An 11667-nucleotide genomic window follows, 5' to 3' on the forward strand; every position below is an offset into this window, starting at 1 on the left:
CATTTAAAATTTCATTCAGTAAAAAATATTTTTTTTGTGTCTTTCTTTAATTTTGACATATATCTTCTCTATTAAAAAAGAAGTACCATTTTTATCTACTATTTAGAAGTTTACTAAGACCATTTCATTAATCACATAATATGACATAATAATTAATATGAATATTAATAATAAATTTATTTTAATTATAAATTTGAATTTTATTTTCAGTTATAACAAAATCTGTTGAGAAAAATCTAACAAAATCCAACTAAATTTTTAAATAATTTTAATTAAATATTAAATTAATTAATTTCGTAATTAAGTAATATAATGCTTTCATTTAAATAAATTATCATCTTCCACTAAAACGAGTTCAAATTTGTTAATCATGTCAGATTTTTTTATACAAATGAAGTTATTAACATATGTTAAAAATTTATTTCTGCAGCTATATATTTTCAAAAATCATATGTTGAAGAATATTTTTTATTTGATTATTTCAAATTATGAAAACTCGAAAACGTAATAAAAAAGGTAATATGTATAAAACAAACCCCTATATTAATAAAGTAATAAGAAACATAAACAATAAAATTAAAGAGTTATAAAATACATAACACTAAGATATAAATTGTATATTTAAATTTATATTATAATATCAAAATTAAATATTTATAAAATGAAAATATACCCGCACGATGTGCGGGATAGACTCTAGTATATATATATAGTGTGTGTGTGTGTGAGAGATGTCCTACATAATAGAAATACTCTTCTAGCTAGATCTGCTTTTTATCTTCCATGATAATTGTTGTCGTCTAACAATAATCTTTCACTACATGATGTACCAAATTATATTAGGTGTTACTTCTATATTACAAATTTGCCATTTAAACCAATAATAATTTGAATCCAGATTTTGGAGGTTTTTCTCCAAAATTTGTTTTCTCGTTTTCTTCTAATTGTGTCAGTTCGTTAGATCATACCTGTCTATTAGTCTATACACAATTGTATTATCTATATCGTGATGCTGCTGTACCAAAGTAATATCGGGGATTACGTTCAAATTTTCATAATTTTCTTAAAAATTTAAGCCAAAAGTTCAATTTTTCCTATATCGCTTTCCTCACTTCAGTATGTTGATTTCATTGACATTATATTATTGTACAGAAGACATATTCGTAGTTTGAAAATAGATATCATATTAGGTTATATATATAATTTGACTTCCACACAAAATGGGGAAATGATTAATGCATAATTTATGAAAAATGCTTAATTTAATCATAAATATGCATTTTCTCGTTGACTAGTACTGATACACGTTGGAATAGAATTGGTGTTTGGTCAAGTTAGTCGAAAAATATTTTCTTAAAAAATAGACAGTAGAAAGAAATGGAAAAACTAGAAGAAAAGTAAGCAAGAACCTTGCTTCCTTCCACCTCTTCTCCTTTCATATATGTTATCACCTTTCCCTTTTGCCTAAGCTTTTAAGATTCGTTGCTAATCGCTTAATGACTCAATTACCATTACACGCTTTGTCCTCTTTCATGTGATTTCTCGTTCTGCAGTGGCATGCCTGCCGACAATTTTAAGTCTTTTCAGGGGCTTAATAGTAATATATATGCGGGAGAGAAATCAGAACAACTCTTGTCTCGCGTTATTCAAACCCTAGTTTGAATTCACCTTATATGTCCATTCTTTCCTGCGCTGCTTGCACAAAGGGTGATTTGGTAATCTCATACCTCGTGACCGTTCTGCATACAACTTTGGGTTTTACTTTATTAATGAAATGCAAGAGTGTGTGAATTTGAAAATCTCACTCTGATTTTCCTGTTTTTCCTTTTCTCAGGCTCATTCTTCTTATTAACTAGTAGATCTCTCTTTTGTTTAACATCTCATTCTTCTTCTTCTTCATCTTCTTTATTTTATTCTGTGTTTTCTGCTATCTCGCGTCTCTGACCAGCTCCCGAGTTGTTCGTTTCTGGTTAATGGATATTGAACCCTCTTGGGATCTTGGGGGGTGGGTTATTTATTTTTCTAAATTGCATGGCAACATCAAATGACCAAACCAAAACTATATCATCACATTCTCATACTCTTCTTCTTTTAATCATATTCTTATCTTTCATTCTCTTCATCAACCTTGCAATCCCCGTGACTCATCATCGGTCCACATCTATGGTTGCTCCCTTCAAGAGGGTTCTTCTCGAACCTTCTGTTCCAGCTTCATCAACAATGGATCTGCATCCAAAGGCTCGCACACGTCGCAGCCATACTTCTAGAAGGAGAGAGTTTGCAAATGATGCTCATAAAGTTCCTAGTGGTCCAAACCCTATTTCTAACTAGGTGAGTTGGAGTATCTGGTTTTACAGTGAGTTTGAAGGATAAGTGTTATAGATCTATATAAACATATGGGTGAAGCTTCTCATCGATGGAGATTGGAGAAGAACTTAACTGTTATGAATTTAGAATATATCTATGGATCATTTTGGTACCGTCATTTCCTTCTTAAATCTTTTGTCCATTATATTGCTTTGGTGCCATGTTTTAAGTTTTGATTAGAGTTGTAAAGAAGAGATACTATTATTCGTTAATCGTTTACATGTGTATGTAGCCACCTATGTTTTTGTTGGAACCCAATTTTTATAAGCTTTTGAGCTGAGTAAGAAATTGGATAAGTGTGAATAGAATTTTTATAAGCTTAAAGGGATGTGTAAAAATCTGTTTATGATGAAGTGATATGGGTGTTTGAATTATGGAAAAAGGATAAATCTTACAAAATTACTCTGAAATAATTATGGTAGGTTTTCAATATTATTTAAGAGTTGAAAACCTACCATAATTATTTGTAGAATACTTCCTATAATGTTTTGCGTCTAAATAATAATGTAATACTTCTCAATTAATTATGTTATGTTTTTATAATAATTATGGAATACTTCTATTCAAGAATATTTTTTTACTTTTTCGCAAGATTATTTATTGGTGATCAAGTAACTCATAACCATATCAATAAACATCTAGTCTATTCATTCTGAATACACAGAAAAAGCAAAACACCAAAGCTTCCGGCAAATGATCTCTCTTAATTTTATAGTGTTAAAGTAAGTGTCTCGAGAGTATTCGTAGTAGTTACAGTTCGTTAGATTATGTTTCAGGTGTTGCGAAACAGCCTCGTCACGGTTGTATCCTGGGATTCATATATCACATTCAAACCGTCACCCAATACGGGCGATTTATTGAGTTAAGGAAAGAGATCAAATCTCGACTCTGTGAATTCGTATATTTCCTTTTCTTAAAACGTTTTCTATCTTCATCTTAGTGTTTATATCAATTTCGGTTTCGTGATTTTCAATCCTACATGTTTTTCCTTCACATACTAGTAGGAGCATATAGATCCTTGATCATTAGGTTTATTTAATATTTAATAATAGTTTAATTATTATAAAGCTTGGAGCATTAACAGAAAGACCCTAGCTATTTGGTAAATAGTGCATGACAATGAATATCTCGAGGCATTTCCCAAATAATTGTTAGATCTCTTTCTTTTTTTTCTTCACTTTCCTCCATACAAAACGGTCTCTTTTCTAAATATCATTCTGAAAATATTATGAAAATCAGCTATATCCGATATCAAATTTTTTTATAAAATATATCTGATATCAATTATCTAAAGCGATTTTCTTCACTACAGGGAAAAATTTAATAATAATCATTAGTGGAAAATATGAAAATACTTTAAGTTACTATAGACCCTGATCAGGTATTCATATCCAACCGTAGGCTATATTAGATACAAAGTGTCCCGCATCGGATGTTGGAAAGGATCTTTAGCAATATATAAGATAGATGAGCCACTTCTCTTATCACCAATTGATTTTAGAATAGAAGTCCATCTAGTTTAACATGGTATTTGAGCCTGATCCACGCAGTCCAACCCGATCCACATCGATATGGTCAAAAGTTGGCCCATCGATCCTTGTCCGAGCATTCCGCGATTGACGTTCAAAGAATCATCATCTCGAATGAGCATATTAGACACAAAGTGTCTCACATCGGATATTGGAACGGATCCTTAAATATATAAGATAAATAGGTCATTCCAGTTATCACCAAATAGTTTTACACATCTAACCGACTATACGATTCGAGACAGGGGTGACAAGACCAATTATCTTTATATGAAATTGTCACTATAAAATAAATTATATCAGAAACATGTGAATCAGCTTTTTCGTTCGTTGGGTTGAACGACAAGAGACTATAGAGGGGAAGAAGCAAAATTATAGACAGGAATCGGTTCCTACATATCTTTTTTGTCTTATCAAAGCACAGTGTTCTAGAAAAAATAACTTTGAATAAGAAAAAGTGATGATTTGATAATTATAATCGTATCATTTACCTTGTTGTTGAATAATATGCCATCAATCATTTGCTTTATGATGTTCCACTTTTCTTCTCTTTCTTACTTTATTTCGTGTATATTGTATTTTTGGTGACGGCTTTGTTTTTATTTTGTTTTTTTGACTGAACGACCTTGGTTTTCTTATGTGAAAATATTTACAAGCGACAATTTTGGTGGACAATAAAACCTATCTTTTGTATTCAGGGCCGGCTCAAACGTTTTACAGGCCCCGGGGCAAAACTAAAAAAATGACCCTTAACATGTGAAACTGTAATGTTGATATTGTAGCTACTAAGTAATATAAAACAATTTTTTTTTGGAAATATAAACATAACCATAAAGTAAAACAGTCTTGATTCTTTTATAGATTTTCTTGAGAATGAGATGATTTGCTTTCACAAAAATCTTCACAATATAACATGTTCTCCCGAATCTGAAAAAAAAAAAAAAGCAGCAGTCATCCTAAAAAGAAATGCAATCATAAGAAACGTTTTTTTCGAGCTTTACTCGATGCAAAGTCATGGATAACAGTTTCAAAATCAATGCTTTCTAGAATATTTTTTTCAATGCATAAAATAGCTAAACCATTCAATCTTTCTTGAGACATTGAAGATCTTAAGTAATTTTTCAACAACTTTAATTTTGAAAAACTCCTCTCAGCTGAGGCTACAGTCACTGGTATAGTCAAAAGAATTCTATAAGCAATTGAAACGTTCTGATAACAACCCACACTTTCAACAAACTCAAGATCTTCACTAGGTTCTATAGATACATCAGGTAGAGTCGTTTGCAGCATTCTCAGTTCAGAATAAAGATCATTCAAATCAACATCAGAAGAATCGCCATTAGAAAAAGTATTGTAAAAGTTAGTGCAATGAGTTCGAAGCTCACTTTCATCTAATATTTTTAATTTCAAAGAATCAAATAAAAACCCAAAAACACTTTTAAACTTCATCATTTGATCAAACCTACTCTTCACTGAAGTTAATGCCATGTCCACAACAACTAAAAAGTAATCAACTCTAAAAGCATCTTCACCTGATAGTACTTGTTCACCTGAATCAGTTTCATCAAACTGTTTTTTTCTAAAGACACTACGCTTATTTGGGAAAACAGGATCAACATCCATCTCATGAGCAATATTTTTAGCTACATTCAAACTAGAATTGAACCCTTCATCTCTATACTTCTCAAAAAACAGAATTACACCTTGGAGTTGTTTTAAAGCATTGTCAATGCACATAGATTTAGACTGTAAGTTCTTACTAACCGAGTTAATAGCAAACAGAATTTCATACCAAATGACCATGCCAAGTAAAAATTCAAAATTATCAAATGCCATAATTAAACTTTCAGCATCACTTTTTGTCATAGCATCATCACATGATTCATACAATTCTATTAAAGCTGACCTTACTTGCAAAGTTTGAAATCTGATAGCTTTCACGCTGTTAATTCGGCTTTCCCAGCGAGTATTGGATAATGATTTCACTGTAAAAAAAGGAACATGGTCAAGCAAAATATTCCATCTCTTTGTAGAACCAGAAAACAGGGTATATATGCGTTGCACGACTCCAAAGAAAGAAATAGCTTTCAAACATGAATGAGCCATATCACTAACCACAAGATTAAGACTATGACAAGCACATGGCATATACAAAGCTTTTGAATTTATGTCAAGCAATCGTCTTTGAACACCTTGATGTTTTCCTTTCATATTAGAACCATTGTCGTAACTTTGACCCCTCACATTATCAACATCAAGAGTAAGAGACTTTAGAACATCTAATAATTTTTCAAAGAGCCCTAGACCAGATGTGTCATCTACCTTTAGAAACTCCAAAAAATACTCTTCTACTTTAACTTTTTTATCAGACATGTTCACACATCGTATTATTAGAGTCATTTGTTCTTGGTGACTCACATCTGGTGTACAATCAAGAATCACTGAAAAGTATTTTGCCTCTTTGATAATTGCAATAATAGAATGCTGAACATTATGAGTCAAAAGCGAAATAAACTCATTCTGAATATTATGACCAAGATAATGATGATGAATTTCATGATTTTGAATGCGCCTAATATGATCTTGGATTATCAAATCAAATTCTGCAACCATTTCAATAGCTCCTAAAAAATTACCATTGCTATCTTGGTAAAGTTTCTCATTTTTTTCCTCTAAAAGCTAAGCACCGTTTAGAAAGAAATTTTACAATAGCAATGATTCTAATTAAGACCTGCCTCCAACGTTCTTTTTCCTTAGCAATTTCTTTTTGCAATTCTTTATCAATTGTCAGATTCTTTTCAAACCTTACTTTCAGCTCATTCCAAGTTTCCATATTAGTCATGTGTTCTATACTTCTCTCATGATCTTTAAGCCTCTCACTAAGATGTTTCCAATCATTAAATCCATCATTTGCAAACATATTTGAGCAATTCTTAGATTTAAACAATTTGCAACAAAAGCAATAGACTTTATCCACATGTTTTGAGTAAACCAACCAATTTCTATCACTAGTTTCTCCATTGCTCATCTTTCTCATATAATAAGTATATGAGAAATGTCTAGAATACTTATCTAAAGGAAACACAAGATTCATTTCTCTTTTGGGCCCTTTTTCAATTAACACATCTCTCATTTTGTTGTCAAGATTTTCCCAATACCTAGGATCATATATGTTAACACAAGAACTTGGTTGTTCAAAAAAATTTTGACTATCAACATTAGATGCATTTACCACATTATCATGCTCACTCAATTGACCAATAGTATCACCAAAATGATCATTTGATTCAGGAATATTATCCACACAATCATATTTCAAATTTTCTGCAGCATTCTTTTTTATGACAAATTTATCTAAAGACCCTCTTTGTGACTGAATAAACAAGTCACGGGTTCTTTTTTTCTGCCTTTTTTTACATCCAGAATTTTGTCCAGTCATGATGCAAGCTAAGAGTTTAGTAAGAGGAAGAGTACACCTGGATTTAGGAATCAAATTGCTGAAGACTGAAGCTAAAAGTGAAAGCTGGATACCTGAAACAATAAAACAAAATCAGTGATTCGTCCGTAATTCTTTATGCACATGTCTTTTCTTATAGTTTATACATGTAAAATCGTCTTGCTTATGCAAGAATCAAAGAAGCAAACAAAAAAAGAATCAACAATTTTTCTACAAGATCAAGTGTAGAGAAAAGCAAAAAAACAGGATAGTAAACAAAATCATAAGGATCACTTACAGAAAATAATCGAAGATGCAAGAATCCTTGAAGAATCAACGATTTTGAGATCTTTTGAAACTGTATCGTCAATGGTATATGAACAGTTTTTAGAAGAGAAAGAAAAAATTTGATAAATACAATTATGCCTAAAAAAACTCACCATTAACGGCTAACCACTACTTAATGCTAACCACCACTACTTGAAATTCAATTGCTTATAGAATTCTTTTGACTATACCAGTGACTGTAGCCTCAGCTGAGAGGAGTTTTTCAAAATTAAAGTTGTTGAAAAATTACTTAAGATCTTCAATGTCTCAAGAAAGATTGAATGGTTTAGCTATTTTATGCATTGAAAAAAATATTCTAGAAAGCATTGATTTTGAAACTGTTATCCATGACTTTGCATCGAGTAAAGCTCGAAAAAAACGTTTCTTATGATTGCATTTCTTTTTAGGATGACTGCTGCTTTTTTTTCTTTTTCAGATTCGGGAGAACATGTTATATTGTGAAGATTTTTGTGAAAGCAAATCATCTCATTCTCAAGAAAATCTATAAAAGAATCAAGACTGTTTTACTTTATGGTTATGTTTATATTTCCAAAAAAAAATTGTTTTATATTACTTAGTAGCTACAATATCAACATTACAGTTTCACATGTTAAGGGTCATTTTTTTAGTTTTGCCTCGGGGCCTGTAAAACGTTTGAGCCGGCCCTGCACAAAACCAACATCTTTTTTTTTTTTTTTGGCTTTATTCACCCCACATGTTCGCAATATTTACAAAAATACCATTAAATTTCTTCTTTTTTTTTGAAAATAATTTTTTTACTCTCTTAATCTCATCATCTTCAAGTATTTACATGATTGTCATTGCCATCAATACCCCAACCACAATGAACAACCAATTTGAAGCTCTTAATGCACCTAAAATCGATTTACACTCTCTCTTTCTCACTTGTTATGAACTAAAAACAACATCTCTTTCACTTTGTCTCCATATTCATCCAAAAAACTTAAGCTTTTGATTCAAAATTTTTTTTATGGTTGATAGAGCCATTCAAGCATACTATTCTTGGTGGGTTACTTTCGTTTGAGATTCTGGGTGGTTGGAGAAGACTTTGTATGCTAAGGAAGTCATCTCACTAGTTTAAGGTATGAAATTGTATTTTTTTCCAGATGTGTTCGCGTAGAAGACTTACCCGTAAGTAGTCTGGCTATAGAAGACTTACAGGTAATAAGAGACCCCAATAACCCGTATATAGTAGTTCCAAGGAAGAGCGTAGCATCTGTGAAAAGATTTGACCATCACAATCCCGGGAAGAGATTGGTAAAACCCAAAAACCCAAACGAATATTCCAGAAACTTTAATTGAAACCAATCTGTAATTGATTCCTCCGATCTCCATAACAAAGCCAAGATCTGTAGATTGACAATCTCCAGACATATTACCTTCCCTTCTCTGCGATACCGTCTTGATTAGAATCAAAATCACGAGTAGATCTCCTAAGATCCCGTGATTCCTTAACCTCTTCCTTATTCCCTTATCCCTTCTCAATCTAAGCCATCGGAGAATCCAAACGACTTTCCAACCCGCCAAGCCAAACCCCTCCGTAGACGAAAACTCTCCGCAAACACCGAGATCACCGGGATCCCACCACCGCGAAGCCATAAAAACCTCGATCGCCTTTTCCATCGCTTATCGAGAGAGAGAAAAAGCATTTTTTTGGTTAATTCATCTATCTTTTAAATGTTTAATTGTTTGTTTGGTAATATAGATTATATTAGGTAATTTTAGGATTAGTTTCCTTTTTAAAACTTAAATTAAAGAAATGAAAATTCAAATACCAACAACCAATCAAATTAAGAGAATTAATTCTAAACTTCACCTATTAATAATGACACATAAGCAAAATCCAATTAAGTGACTTCTCAATTCATATATAGGCAACTATTAATAGAAATATGTTTTAAATCGTTCATAAAATTATTTCAGTAATATCATATGTATTTATATGTATCTATTCTATATTAATATAATGTAATATATGATATTTAATTGTTTCTATAAACAAATTATGTTAATTCATCTATCTTTTAAATATTTAATTGTTTTTTTCGTAATATAGATTAGATTAGGTAGTTCTAGGATTAGTTTCCTTTTTAAAAATTAAATTAAATAAATGGAAATTCAAATACCAACAACCAATCAAATTAAAGAGAATTAATTCTAAACTTCTCAATTAATATAGGATAATATATCTTATTTTCAAATATAATTTTAAATATGGACGAATACTTGGCATTTTCTGAGTGTCTCACCGCTATTTGAATGATTCATGTTATACCTAGAATGACATGGAACTAAAAGATTATAATTTCTAGTTGGAGTATATCATATATATATATTTATATTTATTTATTTTTGGCAAAAAGTTTTTATATATGTCAATACAAAATAAAAAGTGATTAAATATGGAAAAATGATATAAAAACACTACATATTTTAATTTATTCATTTAAAATTGTCGTACAAAAAAGTTCAAGATAAGAACACCATAATTTAAGAAGCCCATGGAAAACAGTTAGGCTGGCCTCCATCCCGTCTATCCCTGCATGGTGCTGGCTCGTAGATGCTCCAAATACATTCACTGCAGACTCCAACTTTGCTTTGTGGATTATCATCTCTATCAGCTCTAAAAATATCGAATGTTGCTGTATTTCCAGGCCAAGCAAAGCTACATGTGTATACTGTTGTTTTGCGAAGGTTAACACGAAATCGGAAATCAAAACTATCTCCAGGTCCAAGTGAAATCACTCCCTTATCTTCTTCTTTGTTCATGCAATGCACAATCAATGTCGCACGCGTTACAAGTTTGTTGACAATCACAACATGTTTTGCTGAGAAGAATGCAGAGGCAAATTACGTAGTTGCGAGAATGATCATAAATGAAATTAGCATAGAAATAAAATTTTGATTCCTTGGGGAAGCCATTGTATTTTTTTTTTCTTTCTTGTGCTATTATATTTGTTGGAGAGTAAAATAGTATTTATAGAATAAATGATATTTATTGCAAGGCGTTTTGATTAGAGAGAAAAGACTTGAAAATCATATCGGTTATAACATATATTGTGTATACAATTATCTTGTTTGGTAACTTATTTACAAATAAATGTGTAGAAAAGAAATATCTCAATTATTAATTACTTGCCTCATTAAGAAGATTTTATTTTACATATTAGTTAATTTATTTCTATACAAAGATTTTTGGAATATATTTTGACGTTTTTGATAAATTTAAAGCCCAAGTTATTTGATAGTTTCTAAAAATATTAAAACATATATAATTTCTTTTATACTTCTTAAGAATATATTACATAATTGTGTACTTGCTAATGATATATTAAAGCAGTATACAAATATTTTTAGAAACAAACAATATGTGCCATCAATTTATTATTTGACTAATATAGTATCTCTTTTTAATTTTTTTTTAACTATTGATTTTTATGCCTATTATACCATTAAGTCATTTGTTATCGAAAATCTTAGTTAAGAAAAAAAATTGTTTTCAACTGAGCCAAATTTTTTTTTTTTTTTGCAAATTGGCCATTAATGAGACTTACTTTTTCAACGTTACATGAATTAGTAAACAAATTTGTTGCTATATTTAATTTATTTATGGCCAAACTTTACCTGATTTTGTACAGTTTTAATTACATTTCCACAGATATTCCACAAATTCTTTTATTTATAGCGAAAAATTTATGTAATTATGGTCTATTTAATTAATGTCCAATATATTTGTTTATTTCGTATGACAATTTTTTAATATTATTTTTGATATGATCATTTAAATATACTGTTGTCTCTAAGTATTTATTTTATTTTATATGATTGTAGAAATTTAAAACTTTTTAAACATTCAAGATAATCAAATATTTATTGGAAATATGAACATACATTACTGTTTACAAACTCATTTTCCCCCTAAAAATGATGCACCATTGGAAAAGGTTTTCCGTCATTTTTTATGATGTCCTTCAAAATGAATAAGCC

At 30.4% G+C, this 11667-nt stretch overlaps 1 protein-coding gene and 1 pseudogene across 1 annotated transcript; one reads left to right on the forward strand and one right to left on the reverse strand.

Annotated features, from left to right (window-relative positions):
* The first annotated feature begins 1498 nt into the window (after window positions 1-1498).
* On the forward strand, window positions 1499-2691 carry LOC125594391 (CLAVATA3/ESR (CLE)-related protein 41-like). The gene has a single exon (XM_048770656.1). The coding sequence runs from the start codon at window positions 2032-2034 to the stop codon at window positions 2329-2331; it is 300 nt and encodes a 99-aa protein (XP_048626613.1). The 5' UTR covers window positions 1499-2031; the 3' UTR covers window positions 2332-2691.
* Window positions 2692-8665: 5974 nt separating this feature from the next.
* LOC125594392 lies at window positions 8666-10602 on the reverse strand (annotated as a pseudogene).
* Window positions 10603-11667: the final 1065 nt, after the last annotated feature.

The sequence above is a fragment of the Brassica napus genome (assembly GCF_020379485.1).
Source record: "Brassica napus cultivar Da-Ae chromosome A7 unlocalized genomic scaffold, Da-Ae chrA07_Random_3, whole genome shotgun sequence".
In the NCBI taxonomy this organism is placed as follows: Eukaryota; Viridiplantae; Streptophyta; class Magnoliopsida; order Brassicales; family Brassicaceae; genus Brassica; species Brassica napus.

Excerpts from the sequence above, each read along its gene's own strand:
- LOC125594391 (XM_048770656.1), top strand. The coding sequence starts at position 2,032 with ATGGCAACATCAAATGACCAAACCAAAACTATATCATCACATTCTCAT.